This window comes from Megascapheus bottae, chromosome 17, assembly GCF_031878675.1.
Source record: "Megascapheus bottae isolate mThoBot1 chromosome 17, mThoBot2.hap1, whole genome shotgun sequence".
In the NCBI taxonomy this organism is placed as follows: Eukaryota; Metazoa; Chordata; class Mammalia; order Rodentia; family Geomyidae; genus Megascapheus; species Megascapheus bottae.
This window is the reverse complement of record NC_143525.1, coordinates 24,940,106-24,959,850: the sequence shown is the minus strand read 5'-3', so window position 1 is coordinate 24,959,850 and position 19,745 is coordinate 24,940,106. Positions and strand designations below refer to the sequence as shown.

The 19,745-nt window shown below is 50.6% G+C and overlaps 1 protein-coding gene across 3 annotated transcripts in view; it reads right to left on the bottom strand.

Annotated features, from left to right (window-relative positions):
* Tmem94 (transmembrane protein 94) overlaps nucleotides 1-19,745 on the bottom strand; it is a 26,252-nt gene extending 6,507 nt beyond the window's left edge. Inside the window, exons 1-15 of one of the 3 annotated variants that reach the window (XM_090350281.1) lie at nucleotides 19,623-19,745; nucleotides 9,043-9,162; nucleotides 8,610-8,737; nucleotides 7,940-8,076; nucleotides 6,302-6,504; nucleotides 5,828-5,979; nucleotides 5,414-5,516; nucleotides 5,133-5,219; nucleotides 4,381-4,497; nucleotides 4,013-4,069; nucleotides 3,466-3,570; nucleotides 3,177-3,338; nucleotides 2,723-2,932; nucleotides 1,084-1,399; nucleotides 248-421 (exon numbers count right to left, since the gene is read on the bottom strand). In XM_090350281.1, the coding sequence (XP_090206407.1) occupies nucleotides 248-421; nucleotides 1,084-1,399; nucleotides 2,723-2,932; nucleotides 3,177-3,338; nucleotides 3,466-3,570; nucleotides 4,013-4,069; nucleotides 4,381-4,497; nucleotides 5,133-5,219; nucleotides 5,414-5,516; nucleotides 5,828-5,979; nucleotides 6,302-6,504; nucleotides 7,940-8,076; nucleotides 8,610-8,737; nucleotides 9,043-9,162; nucleotides 19,623-19,646 (2,095 nt within the window). In that variant the 5' untranslated portion in view covers nucleotides 19,647-19,745. Of the gene's footprint in view, nucleotides 1-247; nucleotides 422-1,083; nucleotides 1,400-2,722; nucleotides 2,933-3,176; nucleotides 3,339-3,465; nucleotides 3,571-4,012; nucleotides 4,070-4,380; nucleotides 4,498-5,132; nucleotides 5,220-5,413; nucleotides 5,517-5,827; nucleotides 5,980-6,301; nucleotides 6,505-7,939; nucleotides 8,077-8,609; nucleotides 8,738-9,042; nucleotides 9,163-14,885; nucleotides 15,148-19,622 lie in introns of those variants that run through there. The other 2 variants (XM_090350283.1, XM_090350280.1) reach the window with 2 other exon arrangements.

The following is a 19,745-nucleotide window of genomic DNA, read 5'->3' as shown; positions in this document are numbered from 1 at the left end:
CCTAGGCATCAAGAGGGATGCAAAGGGGCTCCTTCCTAAGGAGGGCCAGGCCTCTTAGTCACCAAGATGTTCTGTAACAACCCTCTGTGACTCCAAGCTCAGTCCCTGCCATACTGCAGGACATCTACACTTCATCTGCCCCATCCTCCCTAGAAGACAAGGCAGAGCACACACCCCTACCCCCACCCTTCCCACCAAGCTCTATTAGGCTGAGTTAGACAACAGAGGAAACTGGCTCAAAGCTCACTTGTGGCAGTGTCCTTGATGAAGAGGCTAATCATATGGCTGAGGGGAGGGCGTCGCTTGGTGACACAGGAGGGCCGCCCCAGGGATGTCTCTTTCATAGTCTCAGCACTGGGGAGGCGGTAGAGTGCAAGATGGTTTTCCTGCCTGAAGAGCTCCTTGGCTCCTGGAGTGAAGCCTGTGGACAAGCCTGAGACTCAGGGCCTGTGGTCAGATGCACGGCTATACTACCCAGCACCTGACTCCCAGCACAGACAGAATCTAGTCAGCCTCGCCAGCTCATTCCATCTTCCTATCCCAACAATCAGATGTCTTCTCAGATTAGGAAGTCATTCCACAGACCACAGTATCTGTTAATGGGGGACAGTCAGAAGCTAAGAGTGAAGCCAGGTAACAGTGGCTCACGCATATAATACCAGCTACTCAAGTGGCTGAGAGCTAAGGAACACAATTAGAAGCCAGCCAAGACAAAAAAAATTAGTAAGACACTTAAATCCAACAAACCAGATTTGGAAGTGTGGCTCAAATGATTGAGTGCTAACCATTAGCAAAAAAAGCTCAAGGAGAACACCAGGCTCTGAGTTCAAACCCCAGCACCACCACAGAAAGAAGGGGGAGGAAGAGGAGAAGAATGAAGGAAGATGGGGAGAAGGAAGGGAAGAAGAGGCAGAGGAGGAAGAGAAGAGGAGGAGGTGGAGATGCAGCTAAGAGTATCCAGTGCCTCTGCCAGAATATCCTGCATGTCAGGACTGGGTCTATTAGGAGTCGGGGATGGCCTGTTCTGGAAATGCAGCAACAACCCACCTAGGCCCCACCCCACTGCCATCACCACAGCCATACCAATGAGGCGTGCCAGTTCACAGAGGCCCCAGGGCACATGCACAGGCAGCACAGTGCTGTGGCTTTCCTGCAGGGCAATGTTGCACAGATGGTCTGAGAAACGGCAGAGGCGCTCGGTGACACTGACGTTACACAGGTTGAGCAGCACGTTGAGGCCCAGCGGCTTGAGGGAGGTAAGGTGTAGCTGCCAGTTGGAGTCATCAAACTGGATGCAGGAAGGGTTCTGCTGGTCCTGGGACAGGCTCAGCATCTCTAAATGGTAGTCACACACGAAGTCCTCAGCTTCATAGGGCTCCCCCTCTATCCCAGGCTGGACCTGGGGGAGAGGAGGGGGAAAAGGTGGGGGCAGGCCCTGGCTTCTCAAGTAAAGCCTACAGGAAGGCACAAGTTCAGGGAGGAGGGCTGGTACGCATGCTCTCAGTCCCGTCCTCCAGTCTGCCTCTAGGATGATGGGAGGCAGTACTGGTAGAACTTTGGCAGCCCCATAAGGAAGAAGCAACAGGGGTCTTTTCCTGCCAGGGGTGTGCTTAGAAGGTTCTAAGGAGACAACCAGTGACCTTAGCTGAAGCTATGTCACACAAGAGATACAGAAGTCGGGCAGGGTGACTCATGCCTGTAATCCTTGCTAGTCAGGAGGCTGAGATCTGATGATCATGGTTTGATGCCAGCCAGGCAGACAAATCTGGGAAACTCTTATCTCCAATTAACTAGAAGAAAAAAAATCTGAAAATATAAAGCTGGACACCAGTGGCACAAAAGCCTGGGCAGGAAAGTTCATGAGACTTTTATCTCCAATTAATCACAGAAAAAGCCAGAAGTACCAGGCATGGTGGCTCACGCCTGTAATCCTAACTACTCAGGAGGCTGAGATCTGAGGATCAAGGTTCAAAGCCAGCCCAGGCAAAAAAGGACCTGAGACTTATCTCTAATCAACCTCTAGAAAAATGGGAAGTGGAGCTTGGCTCAAGGGTAGGGCAGTAGCCCTGAGCTGAAGAGCTCGGGGACAGGGCCCAGGCCAAGTTCAAGCCCTACGACCCACAAAGAAAAAGAAAGAAAGAAAGAAAGAAAGAAAGAAAGAAAGAAAGAAAGAAAGAAAGAAAGAAAGAAAGAAAGAAAGAAAGAAAGAGAGAAAGAGAGAGAGACAGAGACGGAGAGAGAGAGAGAGAGAGAGAGAGAGAGAGAGAGAGAGAGAGAGAGAGAGAAAGAGAGGAAGAGAGAGAAGCCAGAAGTGGTACTGTGGCTCAAGTAGTTGAGTGCTAGCATTAAGTAAAAAGAGCTTAGGGAAAGTGCCCAGCCCAGAGTTCAAGCCCCAAGACCTAAACATACAGGGAGGTGTGGCTCAAGTGGTAGAATGCTAGCCTTGAGCAAAAAAAATGTAAGAGACAGCACCTAGGCCCTAAGTTAAAGCCTAGTACAGGCACAAAATCAAAGAAACAGAAGAGACTCAGGCCCAGCTTCAGGAAGCCATCTTGCTGTCTAGGACTTGGAGGGAGGGGTGGTGAGTGTGGGGGCAGGGTTGAACAGAACTTATGTATTTTTAAACCCCGCTGGTCCAGTCCAGGCTGCAGCCTTTGGCAAAAGTGGCTGTGGGGCCCGTGCTGGATGAAGTAGCTGCTCCACTCGGCCTTTCTCCTCTCACCTTGCTGGGTTCTTCCTCACCGCCCTCTGTGTCCCTGCTGAAGCTCACATTGGAGCCGGACAGGTGTCTGCTGCGGCTGCGCACTTTGTGGGGATGGTAGGTCTCGGCAGGCTTGGGGCCATCACCAGGCCAGCCGCCATGCTCCTGCTCGTTGGAAAGGTGCAGGGTATTGCTCAGGGAGCCAGAAAGGAGGGCATCTCGTTCATGGGGCTGAGGAAAACAGAGGCACAAGCCTAGGACCAGGGTACCATGAGAACCACGGACCAGCAAGGTGTGTCTCTCCCTAGCTCCTCACTGCCTGGTCCTCAGGCTCCACCTTAACTACCCAGAAGCAGCTACCAAAGTGCCCATACCCATTTCTCCCACCTGAGTCCTACCCTCCCAGAACCACTAGCCAGTATCCTAAGGCTCCTCCTCAGACTGGCCCAGATGGGCCCACAGGAGCTGGCCATACCTCCTCTACCTCAGGATGGCAGAAGGAGCGGGTGGAGAGGTCATCTGTGAGGTCCTCATGGCTGCTGTGAGGGGGCTCCACCTTCCCGCTGAAGAACAGCACAGTCTCTGGGCTGGGATTTGGCCATGACAATATCCCCTGTTTGTCTACACAGCACAAAACCTGCAGGGAAAGAGGCCAGGATTGGGAGGTGGCTTGGTTTTGGCCTAAAAGTCCAGTAGACAGCCCACACTTCACCAGGACAGCAGGCCATATGCAAGAGGTGCCCTCTCCCTGCAAAGCCCCTCACCGTGACGGAGCCCAAACTGTGCAGCAGGCTGGCACTGTGGCTCAGCGTTGGAGATGTACCCTGGATCACCCTCAGGAAGTGGCCCCAAATGCAGCGCAGCATTTCCTGGTGGGAGAGAGGAAGTCTGCTTTCTCAGCCCCCTTTCCTTGGAGAAAGCTCTAGGGTCATTACTGGGGAAAGTTCAGGAGGATGAGGTTCTGGGATAAGGTGTCGTGTCATATGTAAGGGGATTGGGGCTCAATAATCCCTGGGAACACAGCGAGGCCAAGGGGAAAAGCTTCAAGAGCCCAGCTGGAGGCTCGGGGCTATAAACCAAATCCCAGGGTTCTAAGAAGGAGCCTGAGGGGACAGGGTTTGTGGCTACAGGTGCCTGGGGCTCACACCTGCAATCCCAGCTACTCAGGAGGCTGAGATCTGAGGACTGCTATTCAAAGCCAGCCTAAGCAGGAAGGCCTCAAAGAGTTCGAAGTAGAGCTGTGGCTCAAGTGCTAGAGTACTAGCCTTGAGGACAAAAGCTCAGGGACAGCAGTGGGGCCCATCAGTATACCTGAGAGGAGACGGCTTCTGTGTAACTGCTGAGAGTGTCCTCCGAGAACTTGGCCAGCTGCACAGAGTAGGGAACAATCCTCATTCATACAGACCTTCCATGCTGCCAGAAGAACCTGCACTTGCAAAGCTCCAACCCCTTTGGTAAAGAGGACCTGGCAATCCTGACTCTCCACTAGTGAGAGCTGGAAGAGATCTCTCCCACACCCAGGCCAAAACATGAGGCTACTCTATAATGCAAGGATCTGAGTCCTCAGAGAGCTGCCCAGGGCATCCAACATGGTAAGCCCAACAGTGGGTTGGACTTGTGTCCCAATTCTCTGGCATAGCCCATTCCTTCTTTTGTACTATTCCTCCAGAATAACCCACCAGGGAGCTGGGTGAGGCCTTGCTCATCTGGGCCAGGACACGGGCTTCTCCACAGGCAGTTGCCAGCACCCAGAGGACTGGAAAGAGCAGGGGGAGGATGGGCAGCATACCATTCACCTGGAAAGGAGGGGCCACACTGAAGGCTCCTAAGGAGCTCCTTGCTAGGGGGAGGATGGCCTAGAGGATGCCACATGGCCATCTCCTGGGTAAAAAGGGACAGATGTCAAGGGGGCAGAAAGGGAAGGAGAAGAAGGAGGCATTCTTAAGCTAAAGCCTAAGGATACTAGGAAGCACAAAAAGAAGGGTGCCTGTGGCTAACGCCTATAACCCTAGCTACCCAGGAGGCTGAGATCTGAGGATCATGGTTCAAAGCCAGCCCAGGCACTAAAGACCATGAGACTGTTATCTCCAATTAACCACTAGAAAACCAGAAGTAACGCTGTGGTTCAAGGGATAGGGCAGTAGCCTTGAGCTGAAGAGCTCAGGGACAACACCCAGGCCCAGAGCTCAAGCTCCATGACACCTCAGGCCACCCCCCCCCAGCCACACACACACACACACACACACACACACACACACACACACACATATACACACACACACACAAAAGCTGGAAGTGGCTCTGTGGCTCAAATGGCAGAACACTAGCCTTGAGTACAAAGAAGCTCAGGGAAAAGCCCAGCCCAAGCCCAGAGTTCAAACTGAAGAACCAGAAAAAAAAAAAAAAAATAGGGGAGGGGCGGAATCCTTGCCTGGAGCTGAAGGAGGGTATACTGCCAGGAAGTGACACCAGGAGCACTGAATATGAAGCGCAGGGCATTGGTGATGAGAAAGCCAGCCTGTGAAAACAGGAGGAGCACAGCCTTAAGTCCTTTCCCTAGTGAGGGACCAAATTCTAGACCCTTTCCTTTTCCACTCTCACCTCACGCTCCCTCTGGGCCCCTCTACTGTACTTACATGTTAACCTGCACCCAGCCCCAAGGCTTCCCTCTGTCTTGGCCCTCCCCTGGCCCTGTAGCTCCACCTCACACACCAGGACCACTGGCACAGCATAGTGTAGCATCACCGACTGCACTGTGAACCTCTCGTTGTCCAGAGCAGTGACTGGGCGGGAGAGGGCCATGTCCAGGCACCATCTGTGGAAAGAGGCAAGCCTCAGGCCCTGAGGGGCAAGAAACCAGAAACCCACACCTTGAAAAGATTCTGGGCCTCTCAGCCAGACAGGGCTTCACTAATACGATCAAGGCCTGTGGTCCCTAGTGGTTTCCTGGGAGCAGAGCTCTGCCCACCTTCAGAGCCTACCCTCAAAATCCAGTCTAAGGATTCCAAGGGAGGAGCTGATGAGGTGACTGCCCTCAGGAGGGCCTGTAGTAGGCAAAGCTCCTTCCTTGTCACAGGATGTTCTGGGGAAAAAAGATAGCAGGGCAGGAGGTGAGCGGCACCCCACCTGACGTTGTCAATCACAGGGGTCTCCAGGACACGGAAAAGTCGGTGTTGCTGGGGGTTCTGTGGCCCTTTCTTCACTTCCCCCCGGGGCGAGGGCGGTGGAGAGAAAGGGGGAAACAGATCTCCTGGCTCCAGGACAATGTGCTCGTCATCCTGCGGGTTGTGATGGGGAATGAAAGGGCTCTGTCACAGGCCACTCTTCCTGGACAATGCCAGCTAAGTGAAATGGCCATCAGGGTCAGTAACTATCCACTAGCAAAGAGCCTGTCCAGATGTCCAGATAAGTCTTGCAGAATTTAGGACCCTCCTTGAGGATCAAGAAGAACCAGCAAAGAAGGAAGAAGTTCCAGCTTTTCCTTGAAAACCCAGGAGCCCCTGGGAAGCCTACAACCTAACCAGGAAACTTCAGGACATTTCTCCCCCCCACACACACCTCCAACCAATTGTTCCCAGAAGGAAAGCAGCCTCTAACTACCTTGATCCCTCTTAGAGAGGCAAAGGACTCCTGGCCAGGCCTCAGGGCTATGATGTCTCCTTCTACCAACAGGCTGACAGGCAAGTTGACCAGGTGACCATCTCTGTAGGCCCAATGCAGGGACCAGGATGGTGCAAAGGGCATGTGGAGGTCAGGATACAAGGCATTTGGCCACTTGATTTCTTTGCCATCCCTGAGGGCATCTAATGAGAACACAAAGAAACAACCCTTCTCATTCAGGCCAGGCCCAGCACACATACACCGGCTCTTTATTCTTTCTCAGGCCTACACAACTCACTCTATGCATGCAAATGCTTTTCTTGTTTTAATGCTTTCCCTATGAAGCCTTCCTCAGCAGTTCCAGTTGGGTGGCTCTACCAGGTAACACCATGAAAACTGTGGCAGCATGGGAAAGGGGGTGAACCCAGCGGCTTGGGTGATAAGAGGAGGTTTCCATGGAGAGAGAACATTTGGGATGGGTCAGGAAGGAGTACAAAGAAATAGCTGGAGATGAGAAGGGAGAAGCTGGAATGGAGGTGAAGCTCAGTTGGTAGTCAATGAGTGGAAGTGTCAGGTATCTAGTTTGAGTCCCAGTCCCCTCAACGAGAGAGAGAGAGAGAGAGAGAGAGAGAGAGAGAGAGAGAGAGAGAGAGAGAGAGAGAGAGAGAGAGAGGGAGGGGAGAGAGGTGGGGGGGAGGAATGGAAGAAGCTATCCCTCAACGAGAGAGAGAGAGAGAGAGGAATGGAAGAAGCTATCTATCTAAGCAAAGAAGAGCAGGACAGAGGCCCGGCACAGGTTCTCACAGGGGGCTAAGCAGGATAGGTGAAGGGTTATAACAGTAGGATAAACAGTAACAGAATAAACTTGACCAGAAGGCCAGAGACTAGAGCAGGGGCTTTGGGAAGCCACATGCAATCTGGGATGGCTTAAAGAAGCAAGAAGGACCCATGGATGGTTCCCAAGCAAGAGACTAAGCTCCTGGGAAGCAGGGCCCAGCTTTCTTGGTCATCTTGGACTCCTAGTATCTTGACACATAACTGCAACTAATTAACCATTTCAGAATGAATACATTCTCATTTAACATTCATTTTACACTTATACTGTCAGAGAAAGCATCCCTGGAATCAAGTGATATTGTTTCTCTGACACCCACTGCCATGCCCTCTGGAACCACAATCTCTACAAAGAGCCCAATAAACTCTCAATCTATGGCCAGAGCTTACTAACTAAAGCTTGACAGAAGGTTGTGAGCAATGCCTCTTTCCTTTAAGAAATGTCCATTTGGGCTCCCTGTCTTCAGTTTGGATTCTAGTGGATACCTCCTATCCCCCACCCCCAGCCCAGTACTATGAGACAAAAGCACAGTTGGGAGAAAATGTCTCAACTTCCCTCCTGATAAGAGACAGTGTCTACTGGAAAACAGTAGCAAGCCCACCCCACTATCAGTTTCCTGCCTGTCTGGAGCCACTGCCTGGAACCCACAGCCAATCTGTCAGTACTCACTATCCTGCTCAAGGAAAGCTGGGGCAACCCCTAGCCCTCTGCATGATGATGGCATCTCCCTGGGATGCCCTTGGGGCTCCTCTGACACATCCCAGGGCATCTCTCCCATCAAGACGCCTAACCTTTGACCTCACCTTGGATTTGGTCAATGATCCCCTGAAGCCTGCGCTCCACCTCTTGGCGTTTCAGTCGATCTTGACGTCCAATGAGGACAAGGTTCAGAAGCAGCAATAGAAACAAGGTGGAAGCATTCACCAGTTCCACTCCATGGCTGGTCAGAGGACACAGAGAACACCATGCATTTCCAAGAAGAAAGCCCCTACCCCCCAGGTATTCCCCAGAGCTCAAGACACCACCCTCTTCCACTGATCCTTTTTATTTTTTATGCTAGTACTAGGACTTAAACTCAGGCCTAAGTGCTATCCCTTAGCTTTTTTGCTCGAAGTTGACGTTCTACCTCTAGGGCCACAGCTCCACTTTGGGCTTTGTGCTGGTTAACTGGGGATAAGTGTCTCATGAACCTTCCTACCCACAATGGCTTTGAACGGCAATCCTCAGATCTCAGCCCGAGTGGCTAGGATTACAGGTATGTACCACTGGCACCTGGCTTCACTGGTCCCTAAAAAGATGACCTCATTTGCTTCCTGATTCCAGAGAACCTCTGGCCCTTGTCAAATGACAAGAACATTCTCACATTTAGGAATCCATTAGGAAGACAGCTCTGGGGGTAGCAGGGCCCCAGGGCCTGGGGACATTTTAGAGGAAAGAGTGGGACAGTTGTAGTAGCTGTGGAGCCCTGTTTACCTGCCTGCTGGCTGGCCTCCCCAACAGCCCAACAACAGCAGCACAGCCAGCAGCATGAGCAAAGCCCCTGGCCAGTGGAAACAGGAACACCGGTTACGGAGGTGCAGGAAGCTGCTTCTCCATGCCTCCTATGGAGCAAAGTACAGGGCAGGTAGTGAGCTCCTGGCCAAGAGCCACTGCAGTCCTGTGCCTCCCAATCCCATAGCCATCCTTGATCCAATGCCCTTGACCTCAGATGGGGTCCAGCCTGCTGGAGGCTGGACTACTCCAACAGGTAGGGTCAGGATATCCCTCTGGACCTTAATTTGTGATTTGCAATGAACTCTTGGTTAAGTCTTCCTGCCCCAGATGGACTGGGCACTTCATGGCTCTGGGAAGTGACCTTTCCACTCTCTACTATCCCACCCAGACTCCGGCCCCCCTGAAGTCTCACCTTCCACGTAAGGAATTTCTTCTGCTCTTTGAGATGTCTGTCTAGCACAGCCTCCAGCTGTTCCTTCAGGACACTGAGTGCCTTCTGGGTGGACAGGCCCAGGGCCAAGGGGGGCTCGCCCTGCAGGAAAGTCAGAGATTTTCAGTATCTCCCCTGTCCCCAAGACCCTGTCCAGACCAGCTCTCCATTCCAGGCTCCATCTGTTCCCTCTCATTGCCCTATGGGACCTTCCTTTTCCACTTGACCCTGCTTCCCTTCCCCTACCAACTCTTATCCCTCAGGACTTAACCACAGAAAAATCACTTTAGGGCTGGGAATGTGACTTAGGGGTAGAGTGCTTGCCTAACATGCATGAAGCCCTGGGTTGGATTCCTCAATACCACATAAACAGAAAAAAAGTCAGAAGTGGCACTGTGACTCAAGTGATAGAGTGCTAGCCTTGAGCAAAAAGAAGCTCAGGAACTATGCTCAGGGTCTGAGTTCAAGCCCCAGGACTGGCACACACACACACACACACACACACACACACACACTCGTGCTACCTTCCAGTACCACCATCCTGAGAGACTTAACACCAAAATGTTAGGCAGGATACATAGTTTGGGGGAGGTGGGGGAGAAGGCAGCTGTTCCCAAGAAAAGATAGTGCTGCAACTTTACCATACTCCCTGGTCACCATGAAAAGCCTGGCCAGAATGTGTACCAGACAGAGATGGTCCCAGATCCCGTGGGGACCGGACATATTATCTTGATGGACTTCATGGCCAGTCTACTTCTGGTTGAGAATTGAGCATTCTAGATTTCCCCCTTCTTAGACTCATGCTTTCTTCTCACTATATTAGCAAAACAGCCCATCCAGAACTTGCCAACTGTTGTGCATTTCCGGGGCAACCTCAGACACAGTCCTAGATTCACTCACCCCTTGTATGCTTGCCATTCAGAATCTATATTTCATCTCCAGCCTGACTTCTGCCCCTAACATAAACCCATCTATTTACATGCCTCACAGCTGCTTCACAAGGATGGGAGTCTGGATGTCCCAAATCCATAACTCTCCATGGCCCTCACTGCCAAGCACTTCACTTCCCACATTACCTCTACATTTTCCCAGGCTCCAGCCTTCCCTGCCTCTTCTCACCCCAGTCTACCTCCTCCAGATCCATGGAATTCCTCTAGTAGGATAAGCCCACCTCAGCTGACTCCTTAACCTTGGAAACCACTCTGGAGCATCTGCCTGCTAGGTAGACCTTGTTCTTCTAGCTCACAAGCAAATGCCTCTCTCTATATACTTCCAGGCTCAAGGACATGCTTACCACCTCAAACAACTCCTCTTCTTCAAGACAGCTCAAACATCACCTACTCTGAGACATTTTGTTCAAACCCAAGGTTGCTCTGCAGAAGGACATTTGTGTTCTGATGGCACAGAGGTGACCTCACTCTTGGCCTAGTTTTATGGAATCCTGATTCTCAATTTACATGGCTAGCTCTCCCACTAGACTGCCTATTCCTTGAAAACATATAGAATTCTTCTACCTCCTGTTGAACCTAAAGACAGTGCCTGACGCGCGCGCGCGCACGCACGCGCACGCACGCACGCACACACACACACACACACACACACACACACACACACACACACACATACAAACAAGCTCAGGGAATATCTATTTGATGAATGGGTAAATGAAGTAGATTTACTGGTCCTATTGACACCATAGACTTCAACTGCCAACCAAAACTCTGCAGCATTAACACTCGGAGCTAATGTGCATGTCCAGGCCCCATCTTAGATATATTCAGTGGCCATTTGTTGGGGAGGAGGGATGAATCCCATGTCAGGCTCAGTCTGACACAGTGCTAAGGGAAAGGAAAGCCTCAATACTGCAAGGCACAAAAGCTATTGACAGAAGACTACAGGCCCAAATTGTGGGCTGTACCACCCTAGCTTCCTTGCCTCTCTGCCCACCACCTCTACTCTGATGACCCCAGGACTCCCTCCCAGAGGCCTGAGCTGGCTTCACCTGCTGCATCTCTCCTTCTTGCCTGGCTTCATAGGTGCCTCTCCCTCTCTGTGGGAACTCAGCTTTGGCCCTGTTAGGATTTATGCCTTCACCATTTTGAGAGGCACCTAGGCCTAAGGGTTAAGAATTGAGTGCCACATGCCTGGCATTATGGGATGCACCTAAGTAGAACCACAAATGTTGCCTTCCACCACTTTAGTTTCCAGAGTGGGCTTGGCCCCAAGACTTTCAGCTCACTCACCTACATTCAACTTAACCCCACTCTCCACCACAACTCTGGATGGAGAGATTAAGGGCTGTTTTCTCTCAGAGGCAATAACCAAGTTATTTCAGCTCAGGAAGAAATGGCCTCTGGATTGAGGCCCAATGTCCAGCCTGGGTAAATACTGTTTCCCAAACAAAAGTAGAATCCTGGGATTCCCATAGGCAAGGGGTCAAGATAAATGAATGGCAAGGGAGGCCAGGTCTGTCCCTTGGTCTCCTAGAGTTTCTAATGGTAATGGGAAGAAACCCTCAGGGAGACTTTAAGTGAAGACAAAAGGGAAAAGGAGCCTATGGGCTTTCTAATATATACAGAGCTGGCCACTGCAATGATACCTGTTCCCAACCTAAAGGAAGAGGACCTGGGGCCTGGGTGAGAAGCTAATCCTCTAGCACTTTCCTTTATACTGCCCCTTTTCCCCTTGGGCTCAGCCTTCCTGGCTTCCTCTCTTTAGCAGGATTCAAGAGATCTGGAATAGACAGAATGGACAAGCCAGGGCCAAGCATCCAGATATGATCAAATACACCAGAAACAGGAAGGGCTGGCTCACATAGGGTAAAGGGTTACATAGAAATAGATATTAGAAGGAAGAAAAGAAAATAGGGCTAGGCAAATTACACATTACTGCTGGGTCATCTAGAAAACTACATGGCCTGGAGCATACATGCTAGACCAAAAAAGGAAAAGTTCCCAGAAAAAAGCTGTCAAAAAAGCAATCAAGGGGGTGGAAGGAGGGAAATGGGGACCAAAACATGAGAAAGGGTATCAATGTATGTGAAGTAATGCACCTTCTATCTGGTGAATATAATATAATCCTTCTATTAATTACGATAAAAAAATATATGGAAAAAAAGTTTAAACTCTCTCCAAGAGAAGAAAAAAAAAAGAATTTTCACTACGACTTCTGTTTGCTTCCGTGCTCAGATTAAGAACAAGCTAAACAGAAAAACAAAGCAACAAATTTAAATAAAATAGTTTATACAGTGACATTTCTCTCTCTCGTGTGTGTGTGTGTGTGTGTGTGTGTGTGTGTGTGTGTGTGTGTGTTGAGGGCTTGAACTCAGAGCCTGAGCAGTGTCCCTGAGCTTCTTTCACTCAAAGCTAGTGGTCTACTACTTTGAGCCATAGTGCCACTTCTGGTTTTCTGGTGGTTAACTGGAGGTAAGAGTCTCACAGACTTTCCTGCTTGGGGTGGCTTCAAACCATGATCTATAAATCTCAGTCTCCTGAGTAGCTAGGATTACAGACATGAGCCACTAACACTCCATTTACAGTGGACATCTTGACCTCTGTTGCCCCCTTCCTGGAAATCCCATGTCTAAGACCCTCTTGCCTGCCCAGCCATCCCTTACTATCTCTTTCCCCCTTTCCAGGTACTCTGCTCCTCTCCAGGTAGGGGGAGCATGGGCCAGAGGGTTGTAGGTGTACCAGGACAGGACACCTGCAGAGCCCTCTACGTGTGTCTGCCCCCACATGTTGTGTCTGGCCAGGGCCATCAACTCCAGACAGGGGATTAAAGACAGCACAGCAGAGGCAAAATAAGCCATTCTGTAATTACATGCTGCTGAAGGAAGTGCCTGCCCACACAGGCTGGTCCTGTGGTGAGGATTCCGTCTTCTGGGCCAGACTGCTTGCCATAAGGTTTCAACAAAGTAGATCCAACTGCCAAGCTTGTTTAGCTCACCCGCTGTGGTAGCAAGACCTAAGTCAAGAGTTAGATCTCTGCTTTCCCTTGTTGTGCCTCAGTTTGCCCATCTAACCAAAGAGGCAGAACTAAGGAACTCAGTGTGAGGACTAATGGAGATTCCAGGTGAACTAGTTGGAAGCGGGCACTGACAGCCCTTCTTGACACAGCACTGAGCAAGGTGCCCACTATTTCTAAGCATCCATGGAGCCTGAATTGAGTTCCTATTTTCTGAACCTAGGTTAATACCATATGAAATCTGCTTTTCTTGCCTACTGAGGCCAAGAAGGATAAGAAAAAAAAATCTGATGTAGCCTTATGTGCCCAAAGGTAGCAAAAGATTCTTCCTGCTTCCCCAGTGTAGGTAAATGATGATGAGGTGAGGGTCCACTCCAGAGGGACCAGGAGAGGAGGACGCTGAAGCCTCTCACCCAGAACTAGTCCTACCCCAGTCACCCAAGTGCTCAGACTAACTGAAGCAAGGCTAAGAACTGCCTGAGGTAGGAAGGAAGTCCTGACTGGGGCTGGGCTTTTTCTCTCTCTTCTGTCACTTAATGGGATGCTGGCAGGACAACATGCAGGCAAAAATACCGAGTGACAAATCCCAACCACAGAAATTGCCCACTGAGCAGGACCCACTGTCAAGAAGTAAAGCTGAGTGCTAACATACCTGAACTCCCTGATACCCACCTTGGTTGGGTTTCTTGGGTATCACAGAGCCAGAAGCCCTCAGCCCCCAGCCTAAGGCCTTTCAGAATTCTTCTGAGGTTCTTAGCATTTCTTCCTATTCTGCCTATTTCAAGAGCAAAAGAATTGGGCCTGGAGTGGGCCTAGTGATAGTGTGCTTGCCTAGCATGCATAAAGCCCTGAGTTCAATTCCTTAGTACCACATACACAGAAAAAGCCAGAACTGGGCTGGGAGCATGGCCTAGGGGTAGAGTGCTAGCCTTGAGAAAGCCCTAGGACAATGCCCAGGCCCTGAGTTCAAGCCTTAGCACTTGTAAAAATAGAAAGAAAGAGAAAGAAGGAGAGAGAGAGAGAGAGAGAGAGAGAGAGAGAGAGAGAGAGAGAGAGGGGAGAAGGAAGGAAGGAAGGAGCAAAAGAATTGAGGCTCTTAGGCTCAGGTGGGTTTTTAATTTAGACACTGACCCATTTTAGGCAGAACCAATTTGCAATTGGATGCAGCCTCTTCTCTAGATTCCTCCATCATGGCCTTCTTAGTGCAGGTGGGGCGGGGGAGGGGGGGCGGCAGAGGCTCAAAGCTCAACTCTGCATGATTCTCAAGTCATCAAAGCTGAGATTCAGCACTCTCATGTTTCTGAGTTTGACACAGGTGGACTTGTCTGCAGCCAGAGAAATGGAAGGCAGCAGAGCAGAGCCACACCCTTCCCATCCTCCTCCTTCCAGGCTCACATTTGACCTCACCTATCTTCTTCCCCAGCTCCTATAGCCATCAAGACCTAGGAGGAAAGCATGCCAGCCCTGAGAGCTCCTGCCCTTACGATGTGGACCTGAGAAATCCAAGGTCCCCTCTCTGGTCCAAAGAGAGATGGCATTCAGGCCTAAAGCTTCTGTTACCTGCACATGGGACCCTGGGACCTAGTACCCCTTGGGAGAATGTCCCTCTGGAAGGTTTGGGCTCCAGGCCTGCTATGGTTGGGGCTCAGGCAGCTGGCTAACAGTTCCAAATCACTGCCGACTTTCTGGTTCATTCCCAATTTCCTTTCAAACTGCTGGTTTCCCATGCTCATTCTAGCTGCCTCCAGCCTGCATCATCTTTAGAACTCCTTTGGCAAGCACTAAACCCTAAAACACCCTCACTAAGCGGGAAGGAGATACAGTTAAAAGAGCCATGAAAACCAGGCTGGAATACTCACTGTGCTGTGTTTGCCCTGCTGGGGCATCCATAGTTCTGCCTGCTTGAAGAGCATGGGGCAGAGCCTGAGAGACCAGCAGTCAGCCACAGGAACTTCCAACACAGCCCTCAAACAGAGAGGGAGGGGCAAAGGAGGGAGAGAGTAGAAAGGATGAGGGAGGTCAAGAGGAGTGTGAGAGAAGAGGGGAGCAGGCTGGAGCGTGTGTGAGCGATGAGCCTGGTGCTGCAGAGAATCAGGCGGGTGCAGCCAAGCAGAGCTTCAATCTGCTGATTAATTCAGCCTATTTCCAGTCAAGCTGCAGATTCAGGGAGGGAAAGGGAGGAGGAGGTGGCAGCAGGCTGCAACAGCAGCTCTGGGAGGGAGGGAAGGGAGGAGAGAGGGAGGGAGGAGGGAAGGAGGAAAGAAGGGAGGGGGTAAAAAGGAGCATTGAGAGAAGAAAGTTTGTCTGATGCTCTGTTAGATGCCAGGAGTTTGCCCCCTCTCTAGAGGAGGCTACTATGGGGGTATGAGAGGGGTGATATGCAGAGTGTGGACAGATGGACAAACAAACAAGCGGAAGGAGTACACTCCGAGGACTTGGCTCTATGAGATCAACTGCTGGAACACAGACAGAGGTTCTCTTCCGGTCACCAAATGAGGCTAGAAATCCCACCCTGGGTATACCCACCATTCCTGAAACTCCCCAGTCACTCAGAGCTCAGAGGGAAGGAAACCAGTGCCTTATTAATAGTAGCACATCCTGTGTGGAGGGGAAGAAGGCTAGCCATTGGGATGGTTCCAACAGGGACTTCCAGGAGAGAAGAGCAGAGGATCAGGAAGCTGGTAGAAGGAGGAACCCAGTACAGAGAAAAGAGCAGAGCTGTTGGAAGGAGGGGCCTCCGAGGAGTTCAATACCCTCTCCCCAGGTGGTATGGATACCCCACCAGCGACTAAGCTACTGAGAGAGAAGATCTCCACGTACACGTGCCCATCCAAAAGTTCCTGGGACCAGGGGCTGCCTGGGTACATCTGTCCCAGATAGAAAAAAGCCAGTTGCCTGGGGAATGGAGCAGGGCCTGGTGGATTGGGGGTGGGAAAGTCCAGAAATGTGGCTCTTCAGCCCCCATCTGACTCTCAGCACAGGCCCTCTGGATGAAGGAGGGACAGAGACACTGCAGCGGGAGGTGGGGGGGCACTTCTCTGCACATGCCAAGCCATCCTTAGGATGGGGTTGCTCTACCCCAGGGAATCCAGACAGCCTACCAGGTCCCCTAGTGGAGAGCAGGCTGGAGGCTGAGTGCATTCCTCCAGGGCCTCTGTCTCCTAGACGACACCATCATGAGCTACAGGGAGAGGAAGAGCAAACCTCACAAGCACAAGCCAGCCATTCCCCTCCCCCAAGCTTGCTGTGGAGCTCCTTGCCAAAACAGAGCTGAATGGGGACAAAAAGGAGGGGCTGGGCAGTCCAGAGGTTAAGGACAGGAAGTCTCCCTGGGAAACAGGAAAAGGAGGTGGGCAGGGTCAGCTTCCATACAGGTCACTGGGAGATTGTCAGTTGTAACTAAAGAGAAGGACACCAGCCCCCTATTCCTAGAGGAACCACATGTCAGCTGGTATTCTGGGGCAGACCCTAAGGACAGTGTGGAGGAATGGTAGTGGTTAGGCACCAGGACAGTCCTCCCCCTCCTCTCACACTGCCCACTTCAGTGACAGGAAGTAGGGTCCTGTATCTTAGAAACAGAACCCAGGCTCTCACTGCTACACATGTCATGGGCTTCAAGACAGGCTCAGAACTGGCAGGTCTAAAAGAGAAGAGGGAAGAGTGCCACAAGTCATCCAGTAACAATCAAACCAATGCTGGGCTGAGCCTGGGACCCAAAGACCATCTGATCATCAATTGCTACTGTACCAGCTCAATTCCACTTTTTCTTTCTCTCTTTCTCTTTCTTTCCTTTTTTGTGGGTCATGAGGCCTGCTTGAACTTGACCTGAGCATTATCCCTGAGCTCTTCAGTTCAAGGCTACCACCCTACCCTTGAGCCAACCCCACTTCAGTTTTTTCTAGAGGTTAATTGGAGATAAGAGTCTCAGGTCCTTTTGTTCCTGGGCTGGCTTTGAACCCTGATCCTCAGATCTCAGCCTCCAGAGAAGCTAGGATTATAGGTGTGAGCCACCCTGCCCTCTTCAATCTCACTTTTCTAAAATACTTTCTTCTTCTTCTTCTTCTTCTTCTTCTTCTTCTTCTTCTTCTTCTTCTTCTTCTTTTTCCTCTTCCTCCTCCCCCTCCTCCTCCTTTTTTGTACAGGTACTCTGGCTTGAACTCAGAGCCTGAGCACTACCCCTCAGCTTTTTCACTCAAGGCTAGCACTCTACCACTTGAGCCACAGCTCTACTTGCAGCTTCTTGGTGTTTACTCAGAGATAAGTGTCACACAGACTTTCCTGCAAGGGCTGGCTTTGAACTATGATCCTCAGATCTCAGCTTCCTGAGTAGCTACAATTACAGCCATGAGTCACTGTCTCTATCCTGGCCACAGGCTCACCTTTATAAACTCACTGTGCAACTGTTTAGGTAGGAACCCCATTAAGTCCTACTACGGTATTGTTGGTATTGTTGGTATTGTTGTTTCTTACCTACTGTCATCTCTACAGCCAGAGGCCACCTTAGCACCTAATACTCTGCCAACCAAACTCACTACTCTTTAAGTATGTTTGCTGCTGTGATTGTGATAAAGCTTTCTATTTGAGGTCTTTTTATTTATTTTTTCTTCCTTAGGACTTAAACTCAGGGGCTAGGCACTGCCCTTGAGCTTTCTCAAGGCTAGCGTTATACCACTTGAGTCACAGCACCACTTCTAGCTATTTCTGTGTATGTATTACCAAACTCAGGGCTTTGTTCATGGTAGGCCAGCATTCTACATTCTACCACTAGACCACACTCTGTGCACTAGTTCAGGATTCTTTTTTTTTTTTTTGAAGGCGGGGTGTGTGTGTGTGTGTGTGTGTGTGTGTGTGTGTGTGTGTGTGTGTGGTCTGTTTTGGGACTTGAACTCTGAGCCTGGGCATTGTCCCAAGGCTCTACTGCCCAACCCCTTGAGCCATAGTGCCACTTCAGTCTTCTGGTAGTTAATTGGAGATTAAGAGTCTCATGGTCTTTAGTACCACGATCTTCAGATCTCAGCCTCCTGAGTAGCTAGGAATACAGGCGTGAGCCACTGTGCCCCAGCCAGTACAGGATTCTTTTACCCAGAAAGAAAAGAAAAAAAAAAAAAAATGGCCAGCAGCTACCCAGAGGTGGCTCTCAGGCTTCTCCCTAAGTCTCAAGGATAAATCCAGCCCTTCCCACCACAGAAATTGGTTTCCCTAATATATTAGCCTTGGTGTTTCAGCAACAGGCTGGAACCAGAGGACAATACCATTCTCTGTTTGGGGGAGGGGGGTATCCGGGTAGGCCATTGCATTACACAAAATCAGAGCCTCTGAGGTGCCTCAGAGAGACTGAATAGGACTTAACATCTGTAGACAGTACCCTGACACCCAGGCTAGGAAAGAGGTAAGATTGCTTTCTCTTAGTACCAGTCACTGCTGTGATAAGCCCGTGCAGAACAGCCAGAAGTGGCTGTGAAAGGGAGCAGGAACACTCCTGCTGTGAGATCAGATCAGCCAGGCTCTACCAGAAGCCCAGGAAGTAGATCTATAACTCCTTCTCCAGATTTTCCTGAGCTCTGTCCAGCAAGATCACTGTCCAGAGGTTCAAGTCAACAGTATTACTCAGCCCTTGCTATCTGCAAGGCTCTGGCTGGCAGCTCAGATACTGAAATAGATAGACAATAGAGAGCATGGTGGGGTAGACACCATGAATCTGACAGAAGGGACTTCTGAAGGGGAAGGAGGACTTACCTGCAGAAGATCATACTTAAATTAGGCCATGAATATAAAGCAGAAGTATTTGACTGAGGGAAAGGATGAGGTTTTAGAGGAACTCAGCACAATATGGTATGTGTGCCCAAACTCTTAAATGTTCTGAAATGACTGGGGGTAAAGTCAAGGCAGGGAGTGACACTGGGCTGGTAGGCAGAAGCAGTCTGGAATGAAGGCCTCATTCACAGTGCAGGTTTTAATGAGGTGTGTGAAGCCCCCTAACCCGTTGGAGAGAGACTAGTGAGCAGGAACAGAGGTCTACTAGGAGGGTAGTGCAGCAGCCATGCAGGGGGACACCCACGATTCCTCAGAGAATACTGACAAACCTACTTCCCTTCAAAGGCAGCATACCTGGAGGCAGGGTCAATCAAATCAACAGACTAGACCACCTAGCTGCTCACCCCAGATGGTTAAGCAGCTGTGTTTGGTGACTAAGGGGAAGATACTCCCTAACCACAGACAGGGTGCCTCACAATCCTCAGCTCAAGCCAGGCAGGTTGGGGCACAGCCCTAGCAAAGAGCAAACAAACTAAATTACATAGCCCTGGGCAAGAAGAGGAAGACTGGCCTGGGGCCAACCCTTATTTAAAAAAAAAAAAAAAAAAAAAAAAAGCCTGCTATTGTGCAGTTGTTTTAACTCATCTACTCTGTACCCTGAATCCTTCTCAGCCAAACAATGTTATTCTCTTAGAAGGGATGGGGTCACAGTCCCCAAACCTCAGAGCCATACCTTCTCTCTCCCTTTCCATACAAAGCCCCCAGATAAGGAAGGGGAAGTGGGGGTTTTATAGAGACAACATTCTACAAGACAAACCATATGGCCACAGAATAGGACCCACCAGATGCTTCTCCTTCAGGTCCATGGGGCCAAGGTACTTTAGGCATGCCCAGATGAATGCAGTCACCCCCAGAAGGAAGTTCACTCGCCAACATGGGCAAACCCCAGTGAGTGAGTCTATCTC